This window comes from Lacerta agilis, chromosome 15 (assembly GCF_009819535.1).
Source record: "Lacerta agilis isolate rLacAgi1 chromosome 15, rLacAgi1.pri, whole genome shotgun sequence".
NCBI lineage: Eukaryota > Metazoa > Chordata > Lepidosauria > Squamata > Lacertidae > Lacerta > Lacerta agilis.
In genome coordinates, this window is record NC_046326.1 from 40165232 (window position 1) to 40185529 (window position 20298).

The 20298-nt window shown below is 49.0% G+C and overlaps 1 protein-coding gene across 1 annotated transcript in view; it reads right to left on the minus strand.

Moving 5' to 3' along the window:
- DOC2B (double C2 domain beta) overlaps positions 1-20298 on the minus strand; it is a 108317-nt gene that overhangs the window by 13355 nt on the left and 74664 nt on the right. Inside the window, 2 exon segments of the mRNA XM_033172587.1 lie at positions 6539-6696; positions 10264-10390. Of these exon segments, the coding sequence (XP_033028478.1) occupies positions 6539-6696; positions 10264-10390 (285 nt within the window).

Below are 20298 nucleotides of genomic sequence, written 5' to 3' on the forward strand. Positions count from 1 at the left end.
GCAAGGTACTCCTCAGAGCATATAGGGTTACCTTTTCTAGCTTGAAGGTGGCAGTTGCTTGTAAGGAAGCTTCCAAGGTTGCTGGCAAGGTGGTTCAGAGACCCAGCCCTTGTGGGTGGGGTATAGAGTGAGGCCAGCGAATGACGTGACTTACAGAGAGGGGGCATGGCCTGGGGAGAGTCTTGGGGCCAGATAGAGAGGCACAGAGGGCCGGATTCAGCCAGATGTTCCCCGCTCTGCCTTAGAAGAGCGGTGAGATCATAGAAGAGTTGGAAAGGGACCCCAAGGGTAATCTAGTCCAACCCCCTGCAATGCAGGATAAAAGGTAGATTGCAATGAAATAATGGCAAGTCTGTTTCCAGCCCTGGCCTCTGTTTAGGGACCTCCTCCTCCTCCTCCCCCTCTCCAAAACCTATGACCTGGACTCCTCCAACCCACATTATGCCATTTGGGAGTGGGAAGGAAAAGAACCTTTTGCACCTCCAAAGAATTCTAGTGAAATTGTGGGGGTTCTGTTTGGACTTAATTTAGACGTGTTGGGGTTTCTAGATGCCCTCTAGGGGACCCACTTTCTACTCTCTATGATTCCTAGAAGCATGCTTGGCCCACGATCCTCGTTCGGTAAATATGATCTCCAGATTACGCCGCTGAAGTGGTGGCAGTCAGGATGAGGAGTGGTGGTAGCTGGGGGAAATCGACACTCCTCAGGAAAGGCAAACTTCAGCTGCTGTCTCATTTGCATATCTTAATGAGATCAATTAATTTCGGCAAGGCAGGGCAAACAGACGGGGGGGGGTGTGTGGGGGGGGTGTGGGGAGGGAGAGGAAGGAAGCAGCAAAGAGAGGAGGCTGGGAAACAAGGAAAGAAAGATTTGCAATATTGTTGAAAAAAAGGTTCAATTGGCTGCCATTCCACCACCATCCAGTAGTGGTCTGCCATAGCCAAACAAAATAAAATAAAAAATTCCTTCCAGTAGCACCTTAGAGACCAACTAAGTTTGTTCTTGGTATGAGCTTTCGTGTGCATGCACAATACTTGCATGCACACTTCTTCATACCAAGAACAAACTCAGTTGGTCTCTAAGGTTCTACTGGAAAGAATTTTCTATTTTGTTTCGACTATGGCAGACCAACACGGCTACCCACCTGTAACTAGAAAAATATAAGTTTTACAGAGTTGTTTATGTGTCGTTCAGGCCATTTTTGCTGCCGGACACACACGCCACCAGCTTCCGGCCCCCAAAGGACTGCCCCAAAAGTGTGGCATCCCTTGGGCTTCATCCTTGCCCTGGTCCTGAAAATGACATACACCCACACATACACCCGTGTGTGTGTGTGTGTGTGTGTGTGTGGTCTTGTGCCTTCCTGTGGCCTTATTTTTGCAAGGGTTATTATCATTTAATCGCCGAGCTGTTCCAGAGGTTGAGGGCTTCCGAGCAACACTTTGTTTTCCCTGAGAACATAAGGATGCAATTGCAACTCTGAACTAAGACGCACAAAATCTCCCGCCCCCGTCTTGTGCACAGCAAACAACTGGCATGATTCAGCTCCCGTTGCTTTCTGGCTTCCACCAATCTGTTCCAGCTCCGTTCTCCCCAGCGCCTTCTCTCTTTGTCACAGGCTCACTTGACTTTCGCAACTTCTGCATTGTCTCCAGCAACACACACCACGGGCAGGCAACGCGCAGAACACAAAACCTTTAAAGGACTGCCTGGCAAGCCAAGGTGTGCAAAACAGAAGATACGTTCCTCCCAACTCCCCGCACCTCGTGGCCATTTCCATTATGCACTTTTTATGGTTCCCAGAGTGACTTCCGTACTATAAGCAAAAACCAAGATGGCCCCTCCTTATCTTATCCAGGCTAAACTCCTTCAAGCGCTCCTCATCAGGCTTGGTTTCCACACCCATGATAATCTTTCTCGCCCTCCTCTGCACACAGGTTCCAGCTTATCAACATCCTTCTTAAATTGTGGCACCCAGAACTGGACACCGGACTCCAGGCAGAGTAGAGTCCATTGGCTCTCTGGCCCCACCATTCCCAAGGGGCACGTGCTACCACTAACTAAACTTTTAAGTAGACCGTGTAGAAGAGAGAGCTGCAGCCATAGATTCGTGGTAGATTGTAATGAATCCAAATAAGAACTCTGGCCAAAGTTTTAACAAAAAAACATGCGTTTACTCATAAGTAATTCCAAACGTATTATCAATTCTGTAAAGAATTACAGTCTTAAACAACATAGTGTCATATGAAAGTTTTCTTTAAAGTCTTTTAGAGATGGCTGTCAGGGCTTCTCCAATGCGTGTCAGGTGTAAACCAGGGAGACCAGGACAGGGCCCCGTTTCGGCATGGATGCCTTCTTCAGCTGGCAATATCAAATAGTATTAAATAGCACAGAGTACATCAAGTTTCAAAATTGAACATTTTAAACAACATCAAACGAGTTATGTAAGGTTTTAAACAGAATTATAAAGTATCATTCACTAAAGGTCATAATTCAACAACATCAGATAAATTATTATTACAGGAAGTTTTAAAGTCTCGTGCTTATTATACTTACTTAAGCACGAGACTTTAAAACTTCCTGTAATAATAATTTATCTGATGTTGTTGAATTATGACCTTTAGTGAATGATACTTTATAATTCTGTTTAAAACCTTACATAACTCGTTTGATGTTGTTTAAAATGTTCAATTTTGAAACTTGATGTACTCTGTGCTATTTAATACTATTTGATATTGCCAGCTGAAGAAGGCATCCATGCCGAAACGGGGCCCTGTCCTGGTCTCCCTGGTTTACACCTGACACGCATTGGAGAAGCCCTGACAGCCATCTCTAAAAGACTTTAAAGAAAACTTTCATATGACACTATTGTTGTTTAAGACTGTAATTCTTTACAGAATTGATAATACGTTTGGAATTACTTATGAGTAAACGCATGTTTTTTGTTAAAACTTTGGCCAGAGTTCTTATTTGGATTCATTACAATTTATTTGGCAATAAGAACTCCAACTTCTTTCATAGATTCGTGGTAGAGCACATGTTTTGAATGTGGAAGACCTCAGTTTCAATCCCCAGCACCTCCAGGTTTTTTAGTTTTTATTTTTAGTGCTACAACTCCCATAATTCCTGGCCGCTGGCCATCCTGCCTGAGGCTGACATCTGGAGGACATCACAAACATCTGGAGGAGAACAACAGGTTGGGGAAGGCAGAGCAGATGCAACGTTCTTTTTAACCTCGTGTGTGTTTGTGAGTTCTGGTTACGTATTTAAAAATAATAAAGGAAGATTTTTATTTTTATTTTTTTTTAAAAAAAATCTATTTGGAAACAAATCACACTGCATTCCATGGGGCTGACACCCCAGGAAAGTGAACAGAGATTTGCAGGCTTCATTTGAGGTGCAGGGTTCGAAACATTCCTTTCTCAGCGCTTTTAATTAAGCAAGGATGCTGTTTTATGGCTGCTGGGGATATTTTTCAACACCGCTAGGGCTTTTGTTTAATTCTGCCTTCATCAGTTTATTACTGCATTCTTGAAATGTATTTATTGCTCTGTTGGTTTCCATTCCATTTTGCGGTGGGGTTTTTTTTTGTGTGTGTGTGTGTGTGTGTGTGTGTGTGTGTGATGTTCCTTGTGTAAGCCACATTGTGCAACTTTCACAAAGAGGTGGGGATCTTTGCAAGGCTGGGGGCTGTGTTCCCTCGCTGGCAGCTCTCAGGGGGCCTGTGTGCCCATGGCTGGAGGGGTCAGAGGCAAAAGGGGCAGAGCCATGGGTGTGACTCTCACCTATGCACTGTAGGCTACTTTCCAGGCAGGCAAAATTCAGAGATTTATACACACAAATCACCATTTGGGCAAGAAAAGGCATTATCACAATCGAAGGACACATTTCTGGCCAGGCAAATAGGCTTAAGTAAGGTGCAATGCAGGGCTGGTGAGGGGTGGAGCCTGGGGAGGGGCCTAGTGAGAAAGTGGGTGTGGCCTAGAGAGGGAGTCCCAAGGGCCACACAGAAGGCCTAGAGGGCCACATCCCTGGTTTAACACATACTGTACAGTGAAGCGTAAAGGGGTATAAATATGCACAAGCAAATAAATAAAGGACTCTGAGCGTTGCTGAACCTGCAGGTGCGAGACTTAAGGTCTCTTGCCTTGGATATAAGGAAGAGTGTTTAATTTTGAGGAAGACCAAGCGCACAGGCACTGGTAATTTCCAAATCAAATTGAAACTGACAGAGGGTCCTGGGGATCTGTGCGAAAACCATGCTGCTGCTGGTGGAAGTGGCTGTTAGCTCCCAGTAGCCTCAGCTTGTAGACTGGTAAATAAACCAAACACGACAAAATATCTCAAAGTAGCAGTCTTATACAAAGGAATTTCAGAATAGACTGGAAAGAGAAGTGGCTGAATTGCAACTAATCACCAAACTTAAAACCATGGAGAGACCTGGTCTGAATAGAGACATTGGATTCTTATCTCATTATACATGACAAAGCTATCTTTAGCTATCTCACCCCTTGCCTTTCCTACAAGAAAATTGCAGCGTTAAGAGTCGTCAACAGGTTTACCACACCTATCAGCTTATCACCCATTCCCACCACCCTGAGTAATACCCCTCCCCACTCCCTCACTATATTTAAGGGTCTGGTGACTTCCGTTTCAGTGTATCTGAAGAAGTGTGCATGCACACGAAAGCTCATACCAAGAACAAACTTAGTTGGTCTCTAAGGTGCTACTGGAAGGAATTTTTATTTTATTTTGTTGCGACAAAATATTGTTCTATATTACAAATATAGAACCTATTAGCACTCAAGGCAAACCTTTTTTCCTTCTTGTTTAATCACCATTGCCCAGGTCACAACATTACCCAGCTATACCACACCGTTTTGAATGTTTAAGTGCCGAGATATCTGTTGCTATTTTCATGCACATCTCCTTGAGATGCACACGTGGAAGGCAATCGATCAATAATTGGCACAAAGGGATGCTTTAACCTATCAATTTTGGTTTCTTGTTTTCCCCGATCTGAATTTCTCTTCTCCACATCCCCGCACCAGTCTGCATTTTTTTTTTAAAGTACTCGTGACAATTTGTCAGCATTTTAGTGCAAATTCTCTACACACCCCCAAGCAATTTCCCCAGTATAATTTATTTTATATGTTGCTTTCGCTTACACATGCCTCTTTATGCAAATTTCCCCCTAAAACGGTGTTCTTAAACTTTGGGTTCCCAGGTGCAGTTGGACTCAGTTCCCATCATCCACAGCCAACTTAGCCAATGGTCAAGGGTGATGGGAGTTAGATTTCAACATCGCCTGTGGTCACAATGTTGAAGAACGCTGTCTTAACACAAGGATGTTCATTTAGTTGGAGAACTCGTGAAATCCAGAGAGGCGTGAATAATGAATAATCGTTGTGTTTCAGTTTACGTATTCATTTATTTTTGGCTGGGGAGGAAGACCGTGTGAATTAGGCAGCCTGCATTGAAATGAAACCTGCCAGACTGGGGAGATTTGGGTTCCACTCAGCCATGAACCCTACCAGATGATTTTGGGCCTGTTGCCATTTCTCAGCCTGCCCTACTTTGCAGGGTTGTTGTGAAGAAATGGAGCTCGGGGAAGACCTGCACTCCCACCTTGAGTTCCTTGGAGCAGCAGGAGCAACAATGGTCACAATTCCTTTTACACCATCACTTAATAGTGTGCCATGCGACCTGAAGGAACATAGCCAAATGTGATTTCCTGCATGTAAACATTTGTAATATCTATTCAATGAGGATGGTGTTGTTGTTGTTTTTTTAACCTCCAAGAAATTCATATCAAAACATCATCACGGGTCCCGGGCAACAGCTGGAGCCTGGAACGGAATAACAATGAGCTTGGGGACTTCGCGCAGTGTGTGTCTGCAGCTCTGAGGAAGCTAATCATTCTCCACCAATGGGATAACTTAAGCCAGGTTCTCAACACACAAAAATAGGCACACCGGGTATGTGTGTATGTGTGTCTAATGGCTGTACGTACTCATTTATTAATAGACTGCATTTCCTGCAACCAACAGAAGGTGGAGCCAGACAGGCAGATCCATCTGGTTCTAGTTTATTCCCTGTTGGTAATGATAGGCCGGAAGGAAAAGGAGCCCAACAGCAGGGGGAGCCGCAGAGCCAGTGAAAGGCTCGTTCTAGTTTTGCCACCATCCTCCTCCCTGCTGAGTTCTCCAAGGGGTGACAATGAGACTATAAGGAGGAGGAAACTAACAGGCAGGGCAGTAGCTTGGACTGGCAGGCGGGCTGGGCTGGCTGAAGGCACAGTGAGGTTGGTGGATCAATACCTCATTTGCCCAAAGGCACCAGGATCCACCTTCTGCTGACCTGGGAGATCTTCCTGTTGGTGTGTGTGGGTGTGTGCTTTGGATGTCTCCCTTAAGGGACCCAAAGGGTCATCTACTCCACCCCTCCCCCCACTAGAGGTCTTTGAAAGCCAGTATTCTGGGCATCACCAGGTGAGAAATCACTTGACCACTCCAAACTCACACGGTGGCTACTCACGTTTTCACGTAGGGGTCTGAGTAGCCGTTGGCATCCATGGCAGCCAAATGGGCGCAGCGGACGATGCCCACAAGCAGGCCTTGCTTTTGGGAGCTGTATTTGAGGGAAATAAGGATCCGGCCGCGCTCCTCCAAGGACTTGTCTTCTGTTTTGTCTATCTGCGACGAGAAGAAAACCAATTCCACTCAGTTCCTAATTTCCTCTTACCCAAACACAATTCCTCCTCCCTCCCGATACGTTTTCCTTTCGTGCCGTTTTTTGTAGTTGTAAGTTGAGGAGATGGACTTCTCCCTCTTTTCTTGAGTGGTCTGTAAGTTGCTCTGGGAGCCTTTTTTGGCTGAAGAACAGGTTAAAAACCCTTTCAGTAAATAAGAGTTTAAAGAGGGTTTGGACACCGGTACCAAATAACACCACCCAGTTACTGGCTGGTGCCCCGCGGCTGACATACAGACTTTGCCCAGTTGCAATAGGTTATGGGCCCAGTTTGAAGTGCTGCTAGTGACCTTTATATAGCCTTAAAGATGAGAGGATTGGGAGCAGGTTACTTGAAGGACTGCCTGAATCCATACAAACGTCCTTCAGGGCCTTGAGATCTGTTTCAGAGGCCCTGCTTTCAGCACCCTGAGTAAACTGCAATTCCCAGGGCGCTTGGGGAGATGCTATGATTGTTTAAAGTGGTATGATACTGCTTTAAATCTCTAGTGCAGATGGGGCCTGGGGCATCTCCCCATGTGACTTTCTGTGCTGTGTCTCCCTCTAGTGGCTGGTGTGCGGCACAGCATTTTTGGGGGGAGCCTGCTCCCTACTTGCTATGGGTACTACAGTTCCACCAAGAGGTCAGTTGGCAAGGATCTATTTAATAAAGAAGTACAAATCAAACAATCAGGAGGCGTGATCTTTTTTTTTAGACCAACCTTCTTCCTGTCTCTCCAACTCTTAGGACAATAAATTGCTGCCAGCCTGACACCATTCATTTGTTCGCCGGGATTACGATGCACTCATTACTGTCAATGCAGAGCCAGGATTAAAAGCAGCACAAATAACAGACGATTGAATGTTTAAGGGAGTGTCAGATTCAATCAGGATCCCTCGCCTGCCGGCCGCTGAGCTGGAAGAGGGCGAACTGCACGGGATCGGCTGAGGCCAGGCTTCCTTGACAGCCTGGTGAAATTTGTACCCTGTCTGCACTGCCCCTTCAAATTGTTCGCCTCTTCTGGACAGGGTTCCTCAATGCTGCTGCTGAGAAAACAAACCTTCCGGGCCTCCAGTTATTGCAAATATACAGGGAAATGGAAGGGAGAAGGAAACCGCAGCAGCTGTCCAATCAGGGAGCTTCAGCGCCTTGCCCATTCTGGCCAATCAGGGAGCTTCGTCTGGGCTATCAGTGAGCCTCTTCATCCTGCCTGCCAAGTACGGTAGCCGAAATTGCGCACGTTCCTCTGTTCCATTTAGAGCCTGAAGGGGGCGCCGAGCACAGTCCTTGACTCCCCACATTCAAGCAGAGCCCTTGACACAGCTGCACATTTGGGATCAGATGGGACTTTATGAGGGCTGGGGAATCTGCTGGCCTAAGGGCCAAATGTGGCCCTCTGGACCTTTCTGCCTGGTTCTCCAAACTCTCCCTTGGCTAGTCCCCTCCCTGGCCCTGTTTTCATATCCTTCAAGAGTCCCGATTTTCCCGGGACATCCCGGAATGTGTCACGGGAGACCTTCCTCTCTATTAATTTATTTGATACCTACAAGGCACATTTCAGAGTTTTAACTCTCCGAAGACAGCTCGCAACATATTGAAAACATTCTGCATTTGACCCCTGGATGAGCAGCAGGAAATTCAACCGGTCCAGCTCTCACTGCAGCACAGCAGTCGCCGTGGGATGCGAGGGGTGAGCGGAAAGCAGCACCTGTTGAATTTCTGCCTGTTTCAAACCTCCTTTGGAAAACACGGGGCCTCCACCAGGATTGTTGGGAAAGAAAATCTTTAATTTGTGCATAGACATGTTTGCCCCCTTGGTTGGCAGGGCACATGTACATTTCCTCCTGCCCACAGAGTCCTGCTGGCTGTCAGCCTGGTTTCAAACAAACGACAATCTTGTTACTCCTTAGATCAAGCCAGGCTGCCCGCCTGCTCTTCCCAGGGGAGGAGAACTCTTTTTTCCTCCCATATGTTCCACTCTTTCCCAGAATTGCTCATCAGCGGTTGATGAGCAGCTTGCAAACCTCGTCTCTCTCTTTCCTTTCTCAGTAGGCTTTTTCTTTCCTTTCCAAGAGAGGCTTCCATTGGAATTCCTAACTTGGTGGTGGGTAATTTTATTTTATTTTTGCAGAATGAAAGGGGTAGGGTGTGGGGGAAGGCAAATCTGTGAATCGCTTGGGCTGTGCAGAACATCTAGAACATCTGGTTCTTCCCTTCTAAACACAGAGCAAGATGCTAGTCCCTGTGGTTCTGAATTAAGGGCTGATAGGAAGTTGCCTTTCACTGGCCATTGGTCCGTCCAGCTTAGTATGGTCTACATGGACTTGTGGTGGCTCTTCAGAGTTTCAGACCAAAATTTTCCCCCATGCCTACCTGGAGATGCTGGGGATTGAACCTGAGACCTTTTGCATGTAAATCAGAAATTCTAACACTAAGCTGCAGCCGTGCTTGCAGAATGTCCCAGATTCAATCCTTGGCACCTCCAGGTAGGGATGGAAGTGAGAGAGCCCTGTCTGCTATCCTCAGTTTGACACCATATAAGACAGCTCTCTGCATTCATGTATAAATCAACCTTTCATTCATAATCTTGGTTTATGCTTGGGGAGTACCTTAGAGGGTAGAGCACCTTTTCTGAATGCAAAAGGTTCAAATCCTGGCATCAGAGGCGTAGCAAGCCCAAGTGGTACCCAGTGTGGATTTTTTTGTCACACATCCCCCCCACATCCGCCCACACCCCTTCAAGTCACAGTGAGCATTTTGTGTTCCCCCACAATGCTTTGAGGCACGTATGTGCCACAAAGCATTGTGGGGGAACACAAAACGCTCACTGTGACTTGAAGGGGTGTGGGCGGATGGTACCCCAGGTCCAGGTGGACTGAGTAAAGCAAGCACAGCTAATGCTTTTGCAGTGCTGTGGTGAGTCCTAATCCCAAAGCCACTAGATTTGCTCTGGCTTGTGCTTGAGGCTCTAGGGGGAGGTGCCAAATGTCACCCCTTGAAGATGGCACCTTTGTGCCCCCTGAGAGGGCAGTGCCCTGGTGAAATGTGCCAGGCTGCTGGGTTGAGCCCTGGCTGGGCAGAGCTGTGCTTCTGTGGCTCTTCCAAGCAGGAAGGAAAAAGCAAAGTGTGTGCTGTGTAAGCCAGCTGCTGCACTGAGTTGTGGGGTGGGCATGCTGAGAGTCACCCCCCTCCCCTGGAACCCAGGGTGGCCTGCCCCCCCAGCAACCCCCCTGCCTGGCATCCATGAACAGTCCCTGCCAATCAGTGCAGAATATACTAGGTTAGATGAACTAAGATTCTGTAATAGTTTGATCTAGGTTTGTAGGTCTTCAGCCTGTCAGTGCTGGATGCCCCATCACAAAATCCTGTGCCACTGAGCCATATGCATGTTTACTCTCAAGTAAGCCTCACTGTGTTCATGGGGATTTGTTATCAGCACTACATCCTGAGCTATTTACAGCATATAAACCCAATGATTTACCATCTTGCTAACCACCTGCCACTAGCGACGTGCTTTCCTAAACTCGCTCACCGGCAGTTGCTTCTCCAGGCAGATGTAGAACTTCTTGGTCTGGTTGGGTTTTAGTTTCTTCAAAGGGATCCTCGTTTCTCCGATGAACTCGTTGTGGCGGAATTTGTCCTCGTCGCAAACAGAAATTCTGAAAGAGACAACCGGGGAAGAGCAGAAAGGTGAGTGGAAAGGCAAAATGGTTTTTTAGCCAGCCAGGGAACTGTTGCAGTGGGGCTGGTCCTGCCCCATGAGGCAGAGGGGGCCGTTGTAGCACACACACATTTGCCCAGAATACAAGACACTCGTCTTGGCCTCACTGATGGGGTCCAAAGGAAAGCAGAGCAAGATTTCTGGCTGCAGGAGGAACTGCCTTCGGGACTCCGCTCCGGATTTGTGTAGGGTTTACTCCTTAGCCTTTTCTTCTCCCAAATATGTCCCATAAGGTTTAGGGTCCCAGTTTTCCTTCTCCTAGATGGGCTGCCTTCCCAGGTGGATGAGCCCTGTCTGCTGCTCACTTCCCTCTACGGCAGGGGTAGGCAACGTAAGGCCCATGGGCCGGATATGGCCCAATCGCCTTCTCAATCTGGCCCGCGGGTGGTCCAGAAATCAGCGTGTTTTTACATGAGTAGAATGTGTGCTTTATTTAACATGCATCTCTGAGTGTATCTGAAGAAGTGTGCATGCACACGAAAGCTCATACCAAGAACAAACTCAGTTGGTCTCTAAGGTGCTACTGGAAAGAATTTCCTATTTTGTTTCCTATTTTGTTTCGACTATGGCAGACCAACACGGCTACCCACCTGTAAATGCATCTCTGAGTTATTTGTGGGGCCTGCCTGGTGTTTTTACATGAGTAGAATGTGTGCTTTTATTTAAAATGCATCTCTGGGTTATTTATGGGGCATAGGAATTCGTTCATTTCCCCCCCCCCATATAGTCCGGCCCACCACATGGTCTGAGGGACAGTGGACTGGCCCCCTGCTGGAACAGGTTGCTGACCCCTGCTCTACGGCATGTGCGGAAACAGCCTTCTTGACCGCGTGACCTGCTATGGCCTGAGAGCCAGTGTGGTGTAGTGGTTAAGAGCGGTTAAGACTCGTAATCTGGTGAACCGGGTTCGCGTCTCCGCTCTTCCAAATGCAGCTGCTGGGTGACCTTGGGCTAGTCACACTTCCTTTGAAGTCTCTCAGCCCCACTCAACTCACAGAGTGTTTGTTGGCGGGGAGGAAGAAGGGAAAGGAGAATGTTAGCCGCTTTGAGACTCCTTCGAGTAGTGACAAAGCGGGATATCAAATCCAAATTCTGTGGCCTGTTGGAATGGGGACGCGGTAATAATAAATAAATAAATGCTCACAACAAGAAGCTATGGCAGGGATTGGGACCCTTTTGCAACCCGAGAGCCGTGTTTCCTTCCCGGTGACTTTCCGAGGGTCACATGCCAATGGCTGGAGGGGCCAAGAACAAAGTGAGTAAAACAATGAATGTCCATTTTACCTTTCTACACACACACACACACACACACACACAAACTTACACTCTTACACTTTCGTATCAACCATCCAGGCAGGTAAGAGGCGTTACCAGAGTTCAAGGACATATTTCTAGCCAGGCAAAAAATCACCCCAGGAAGGTGCAAAGCATGGCCAGCGATGGGTGTGGCCTGGGAATAGGGGGTGTGGCCTGAGAATAGGGGGTGTGGCCTGGGGAGAGCCCCACAGGTTAGAGAAAAAGGTCTGGATTTAGCCCCAGAGCTTGAGGTTCCCCACACCAAATAAATCACAAGCAGTTGCTGAAACTTTTTTTCCTTAAAAAAAAAATCTAAGTGCATCAAACAACTTCCAGAAGTTTCCAACGCATTGGAAAGCTCTTAGCAGCAGAAAGAGGCGGGGGAGGGGGAGCCTTTGCGATTGTCAAACCAGGACCAAGAATGCCTCTCTGGCAGCTGGCAGCGATTGGGTCCAGCTGCCCCTTTCTCTTGGTCGTCTCATATTGGCGACAGCCATGTGGGTGGTGAGAAAAGAGGGAGAGCGGCCCATTGAGTCCCTTTCGCAGACTGAGATGAGAGAGCTGCTCTCCGAGCCGGGGGGGGGGGCGGTCGTTTGGATGAGGGAGGCTGTCAGAATTTATTTTAATTACCATGGCATAATGTTATTTCCCGGCCTGCCGCCCTCCCCAACTCAACGAGCCGAGTCTTGGGCCACAAAGCTCGGCACTAATGAGAGATGATTAAATGTTAAAACCGAGCCCTGTGGTGAGTGGCGGGTTCATTTTCCTGGAAGTTGGACAGTGACTGGCCTTGTTTCCCAGGGAAGTCTGGAAAGACGAAAAGTGACAGGGAGTTGGGCAAGTCACCACATAGCTGTGGAACCTGCCGGATGACTTTGCGCCAGCCTCGCAGGGTCGTTGTGGGGAAACCCCCACTAGAAATAAACATGGGGACATACGAATCCTGCTGGGTCAGACCAAAGGCCCAGCACCCTACGTGCTGCCGTAACTGTGAGAACATTCTCTCCCTTTCCAAATTTACCACCTGGAGACAAAGCTTTCTGTGTGGGTCGTAAGCGGGCAGGCGAGCCTTGAATGCCTAAGTCGAACAAACTGAGCCTGGCTAATTCTGCAGGCACCACTTAAAGACCACTTGGCCCTCTGTCTTTGGCAAGGATTTCTCAGAAAAGCTCTTTATCATCCTCTCCCACAAAGCCGAAGCAGATTCACAAAGCTCTCGTTATTAGCTGGTGCTAAGGAGCCAGGGGGGAAAGACAGACAGACAGACAGACAGACAGACAGGAGAAGCAATTGAAAAGGGCTAAGATAGCAGCCAGCCACCACTTCTCACAAGGACACACACACACACACACACACACACAATACCTGTCGCAATGGGGCTTATTGGAGGACCTGAATGACTCGATACGAACGCAGGGAGACCTCTTATAAAAATTACAAAAAGTTTGCAGGCGTGTACGATGTGTGAGAGAAGCCATTTGCAGAGGGGAAAGAACCACTCCGGGTATCGGAGCAGCATTGTACCCTGCCTGGGAAAGCATTTATTAAATCAGGAGGTGAAGCACTCGATACGATACAATACAATACGATAATCTTTATTGTCATTGTCCCATACAGAACAACAAAACTGAAAAATCTACATCAGACATGCAAAGCCCGACAAGACTACTATCCTGAAAACGCCTATCGACTCATTCCCCATCTCACCTATGCATAATTAACCTCCTAAACTTTAATACCCTACCCGGTTAGCCCCCTAAAAACTCTGATGCCCCACAACTAAATCCAGATACTCCCTTAGAGAGTGCCTTACACTGCGTTTAAAACCAAAATCGCTTTTGGGTAGAAACTGTTTCTCAGGCAGCTAGTCCTGTACCTTCTTCCAGAAGGCAGAAGCTGAAAGAGATCGTTTCCGGGGTGCGCACTATCTCTGCCGCTTTCTTATAGCACCCGGAGTCATAGATTTGATCCGAGGTGGGAAAAAGAGTGCACCCAATTATTCTCCCCGCAGTTTTTGCAACCCTGGACAGCATCGTTCTTTCCCTGACCGTGCAACTCCCAAACCACACACACCACACAGACCATAAGTTAATACACTCTCAACAGTACAGTGGTAAAATGCCACCAACAGGTCCTTTGAGAGATTATTTTTCTGGAGGGTTCTCAGAATTACTCGCTGCGTAATTGACTTTTTATTTAGTTTGGACATAGAGTCACACAACATCCTGAGAGATCCCACCCATCCTGCTCACAACCTTTTTGAACTGTTGCCTTCGGGCAGAAGATACAGGATAATGAAAACTCGAACCACACGCCTTCTGAATAGTTTCTATCCAAGAGCTTTGATTGCACTTAATAATGATCTCAGGGTCAGTAGTAAGTAATAGTAAGCAGTGAGTAGTAAGGAATGAGACAGGCTTTTAGGTTATGCTATGCTTTTAATTATGTTATGTTTTAATAGATTATGTTTTAATAAGGATGAGAGTGTTGGAGATATGTGCAAATGTGTATGGTAAATCCGGTCTTTGGGCGTTTGATTTTCGTTGTTGTGTATACTGTGTATATACGGACAATGACAATAAATAAATCTAATCTAATCTAGAGATGGAGATGGAGCAGTTCTCCCTTGCACGGGGCCCGGCTCTGTTGTTGGGCAGAACGAACCGGCAGGTGGCAGGTGCGGAGGGCCAGGCAGCAATGGAGGGGTGTGGGAGGACTGGACTGTGTGTGCTTCATGGCCCAACCTGTGTACTGAGGTCAATAGTGGCTGGTCCTCTAGGGCAAACTGGGTGCTGCCCCGTAGACCTCTGTCTGCTCTCAGACAGCCTCTACCTACCTGCCCTTCTCACTTACACCCAGCCCAGGGTGGGCTCTGCCTGCCAGCTTCCTCCTCCTCCTCCATCTTTCTCCTTTCCTTTCCTTTTAAACCAGTCTTTTATGCATTTTTAAAATGTCGGAATACTGCATCACAAAATTCAGATGGGTCTGTACTAACATGCAAAACCGACCACTTCCTCCCCACCCCTTAGGATGGAGTGATGGAGGAGGTCACAGGCATCCTAAGGAGCCTCCATTAGGTGTTTTGCAGGGTTCAGGTTGCCCCAAAGCATTCTGGGAAGAAGGCACACACAGCTGTTGACGGCGCAGAAGCAGGAGGCATCTCAGAGCAACCCCTTAACCCCTTAGATGGACGTTTCCTGAGAAAACACACTGCTGTGTGGATGTCCAAACACTTTCCCTCAAGCACTCACTTCCATGCTCTCCATAACCTACACATGATCCTCTGTCCTTGAGAGCCTCCGGGGGGGGGGAATAGAAGGGCTCAGGGAGGGGGGGCCCATTCCCATTCTGCCCTTGCTCTCGTCCTACACCACCCGCTGCCCCTTAGCCCAGTTTCTGTTGATAGCCATCGTTAGTTCCTCTTCAGAGGTAATTGACTTTGTGCCTTTAAGGATTACGAGTTTTAATTTCCCTGGGAAGTTGGAGGGAGGAAATTTGGGGACAGATCTCGGAGGGGGGGGGAAAGAGTTCCACTCCTCTGCTGCACCCCCCCCCCGGTGGGTTGAAGCACCCAATCAACAAAAAGTGGCTCAGTGATACCCTTGTCGTCACCTTGCTTATCCATCAGGCTGTTGCCAACCCGCTCCGCCCCCAGGCCTAGGAAGAGGGGTGCAGTGTGGGTGGACCGCCTCGGGTGTCATCGCTTAAGGGGTGACATTCGGTGCGCCGCCCTCCCATGACTCCCAAGCCTACCCCAAGCTGTCGGGGGGGAGGGGGGAGCTGCGCCACTTTGCCGACGGCCCTCCCCCCTTCATTTTGATGGGCTGGTGGAGGAGTCTGGCAGGCAGGGAGAGGATGGGAAGCAGGCAGGTGAGCAAACAAGCGGGGGGGGGGAGGAGAGAAGCGAAATCTCCCAATTCAGGACCCAAACCCTGGAATGCGCAGGAGGAGAGGTGGGGTGTGAGAACAAAGTTAAAGGGGGGGAGTTTTAAGTGCTTACGCTCACAGTGTTAAGCAAATAAACCAGAAAATAACACTTGCACCTGTAAGTATCTTATTTTTTCCTTCTTTTAATAATTTCAATGTGAGGGAGGGGTGACAACAAAATTCCTGCACTGGTTACTACCTGACCTTGCTGTGCTCCTGCCTGCCCCACACTTGGAGCGGCTTCTTAGAGGCAACTGACCAGCTGCCGTGGGAAACAGGGTCCTGAACTAGGCGGTCCTTTGGCCAGAGCAGGATGTGCTCTTTTTCAGCTGCTGATGCGACATTCAGCGGTGCAGCAGGTAGTCTGGAGTTCATGGTCTCACAAGCTTTTGGGGACTGGACAATAAAACTGGCACTCTTGTGAGTGGGTTGCACCTGCAAAGTTTTGTTGTGTTGCGTCTCTGTGTCCTTGGAGGCAGAGTTGCTGCTAGCTCATTGTCCATCCAGTGTACTCCCAGGTGCCTCCCCGGAAGTAGCTCTTTTCTGACAGGAAGTGGTGCTGGTGGCTGTACTTCAGGAGGTCCCTGACTGACTAGAGGCACAGGGACACAAGACCTCTGTCCATTTGCCTGGGCACCCCGGGATCCAGCACCAGACTCCCTTGAACACTGGCCCCCTCCTCCAGCTCAGACATTTATTTGGCCCCTGGTGTCACCTCCCCCTTGGCACTAGGAGCCTCCCCTTAGTCATCGAGCTCCAACTCCCCGATCTTCTCTCCATCTTTATGAGGAACGGTTGAGGGAGTTGGGTTTGCTCAGCCTGTAGAAGAGAAGACCGATATGGTAGCCACCTTCAGATATCCGAAGGGGTTTCACGTAGAAGATGGAGCAAGCTTGTTTTCTGCTGCTCTGGAGGGTAACCAATGGATCCAGAAGACGAGAAAGGAGACCCAACGAGGAGAAGACTTCACCACCTCCCAAGAATCTATGATCCTCTTGTTCCTCCCCAGGATCTGACCATCCCCTCCACTGCATCTCCACAGGGCTCATGCCAACTTTACATATGGAGCCTCAATGGTCAAGCAAGCATGTTTCCTGTGGGCTGCGGGGTAGTGTGTGTGCCCCCCCCACTGCACAAACACACATGTGCCCCTCAGAGTCACCAACATGCTGCAAATGGGTTCTGAAGCTAAAAACCCAATTTTAATTCCTGGAGATAAGGGAGGACTTGGGGACGGGGAAGGTTCACACCGCCAGCCTTGATTTTGATGGCGAGGGGAGAAACCCACTTGAAACTGTCTCAAATTCTAGAGATTTAGACTGCCCTTTTTATTATTATCTTGCTTCCCCCCCCCCCCACTGCAGAAGCTAGCACCCTCCTTCCCTCGTTGGCGATAAACATTATAGAAAGCCAGGGCAGATGAGAACACTCGAAGAGATAAAGAAAAATCCATTTCCCGCTCCTTTTGTTCAAGTTACTGCTGGTTTTTTTTATTATCATCCCATGTCTTCACTTCCTTTTAAATTAGCCTCCTACTGCCGCCCCCTCTCCTGTTTTCAAAAGGTCTTGCAGGTGGCTCTTCCATCCCGCTCTCATCCCCCCATCTCCAGGTAACGTCCCACCTGGAGTTAAGTGGGAGTCCTTCTCCCTCAAGGGGTGGAGGGGGGCATTGGGATGTCAGAGAACTCTGGTGAAAAACACTAACAGGTCCAGAAATTAAAAACCCCTCTGTAAAAGAGAATTAAAAGCACCCCTTCATTGTCTTCAGAAAATGGGCCTAGGCAATGGAGGCGGGTGGGAGGTAGGTGGCGTGCTCAAACTGCACATAACATAAAATGAAATCTGTTAGCTTCCTGCAGAAGACGCAGGGAACCCATGCATCCTTGTGCACACAGGTTGGCGGGAGTGTAGGAGCATGCTGTGGGGGGGGGGAATGACCCTTTGGGGGACAAGCCCCCATCTGGGAACTGATGAGTGTCTTCCCTTTGGGAAAATAAGGTAAAGGACCATTAGGTCCAGTCGTGTCCGACTCTGGGGTTGCGGTGCTCATCTCGCGTTACTGGCCGAGGAAGCCGGTGTACAGCTTCCAGGTCATGTGGCCAGCATGACTAGGCTGCTTCTGGCGAACCAGAGCAGCGCACGGAAACGGCGTTTACCTTCCCGCTGGAGCGGTACCTATTTATCTACTTGCACTTTGACGTGCTTTCGAACTGCTAGGTTGGCAGGAGCTGGGACCGAGCAACGGGAGCTCACCCCGTCGCGGGGATTCGAACTGCCGACCTTCTGATCAGCAAGCCCTAGGCTCTGTGGTTTAACCCACAGCGCTACCCACGTCCTTTAGCCATCTTAGCTTGATAAAAACTCCTGGAGAACCAGAAGCTAGCACCACATTCTGGCTGGCTTCATAAAGGTACTGCTGTGGAGCTTGGCATTTTATTTTGATGGCCACACTGCAGCTACCTTTATTTGTCCTGCTTCTCGGTCTCTAAAACACGACCCTGGGGTTTATCAGAAGTTTAGCAAGGGTTCTGCAACAATTTCCTGGTTGTGCCCTGAAGGCAAAAAGGGTCCCTGTGTACAGAAGCGAAGCAGGTTGAGTCTAGTCAAAACTTGGAAGGCCTGGAGACAACACATACACACACACAAACTATAAGAAGAGTCTTCAGGATCATGCCTAAGCGGCCCATCTAGACCAGCATCCTGTTCTCACAGTGGCTGACCGGGCGCGCACAAACAAGATCTGAGCACAAGACCAAACACTCTCCCTTCCTGATTTCCCCCTGAAACTGCTATTCAGAAGCATTACTGCTTCTGACCGTGGAGGCAGCGCATAGCCATCATGTCTAGGAGCCACTGACAACTGTTCCTCCATGAAATTGTCCAGTCCTCTTTGAAATACATCCAGGTTGGTGACCGTCGCTGCGTCCTGTGGAAGTGAGTTCCACAGGTCAACGTCCTGTGGAAGTGAGTTCCGCAGGTTAACGACTCACTGCGCTTTCTCTCCCCCCCCCCGTCCTAAATCCTCTAACCTTCGGCTTCATTGGCTGCCCGTGTGGTGTAGGAGAGGGAGAAAAGCTTTTCTCCTTCCAATTTCTCCATGCCACGCATAATTGTACGAGTTTCTATCGCGTCGCCGTGGGGGCAGAGCATTGCCATCATGGCGAGTAGTCACGGATAGCCTCCTCCTCCGAGAATTGGTCTGATCCTCTTTGAAAACCATCCACGTCGGTGGCCATCACTGCCTCCCGTGGGAGGGAATGTTAAAGCAATTACGTTCGCGTCCGGATTTTTTATAGGAAATCGATGCAACATTGTGACGCGATGTGTGCAGGGTTTTTTGTTTTTTTTTAAGGCCGATGATTAAAAACACACACATTAAAACGGATCCACGGCAGAGAGAAGTGAGACTTAGCCATTCAGCAGCTTCCTTTTCGAGAGATTCTCTGTGCTTCGCCGTCTTGATTTGAGCCCCCTTCCTTCCCTCTCAGATCTTTCTTTGAAACAGCAACGGAAAAGGACCACGTTAAATTGCATGTTCGCCCAGTCGCCGCTCTGGCTGCCCACGGAAAATCTGGCAACGCCTCCTGGCCACTGTGACGAAGGCTGGTCTGAAATGGCCCCAGAGATGCCACCAGCGGTGGCTGCTGGACATGGGGTGATGGGGCAGAAGGAAGGGGAGTCCAACAGTAGGTGGCGCCAGACAGGGCCATCTTAAGTAAATCCGGCGCCCTGGTGTGAAGATCCCTCCGGCGCCCCTCATGCTCCGCCCAGCGCAGTGGGCAGCCTGAGGGTGCGGCGCGGCAGGCGAGGACGCCGAACTCATGCTCTGCCAGGCAGGGCCAGGCACAACAGGCAGCCAGAGGGCGCGGAGGGGTGGGTGGGGATGCTGCCAGCTGTGCTCCACCTCCGCCTCCACCTGCTCGGCCAGAGCGGCGGCGCAGCACTGCCGTCCAGGGAGCCCTGGCTGCAGCGCCGACGGGAGGCTCGGCGACGGCCTCCCCACGTCCGCAGTCCAAGAAGAGGTGGGCGAGAGCGGCGCTGCCGGCGGGGCTGGAGGGCGCAGGCGCCCTCCTCAGGCCATGGTGCTGTGGTGTCTTGCGCCAGTAGCCTCAATGGCTAAGACATCCCTGGCACCAGAGACAATCACAGACAGAGCCAAATCATTCTGGTTTTGTTTCCATCCTCTTGCCTGTTGAGCTCTACAACACTTCAGGAGAAAGCCAAGAGGCAAGGCCACTCCCTCGACTGGATGCAAGTAAGGAGGGAGATAAGGGGGTGGGGTAATATTTATTTACTTGACATTGAAATGGAAAATGTGTATTGCTAAGAGCTGAACATTGGAAAATTCCATTGGGGTACACTCAAGCAAAGTAGGGCTCTCTGAGCTTCTAAATGCTCTTTCACGTGAGGGTTTAACCTTAGATCATGTGAGTAAGATATTTAGCTGCAAATCCGCCATTTTGAAGGGAGTTGCCTTTGGTCTTTTGTCCCCAGCCACAGTGGGAGAAAGATGAGCAAATGAGTCTCTCTGGGAGAGGAAACAGCTAATGGAGGCTGTTGAGAGAGACATTACCTCAGATTTTAGGTCTGCTTAGAGTTAGGTCTGCACCCCTGCCCTAGCCT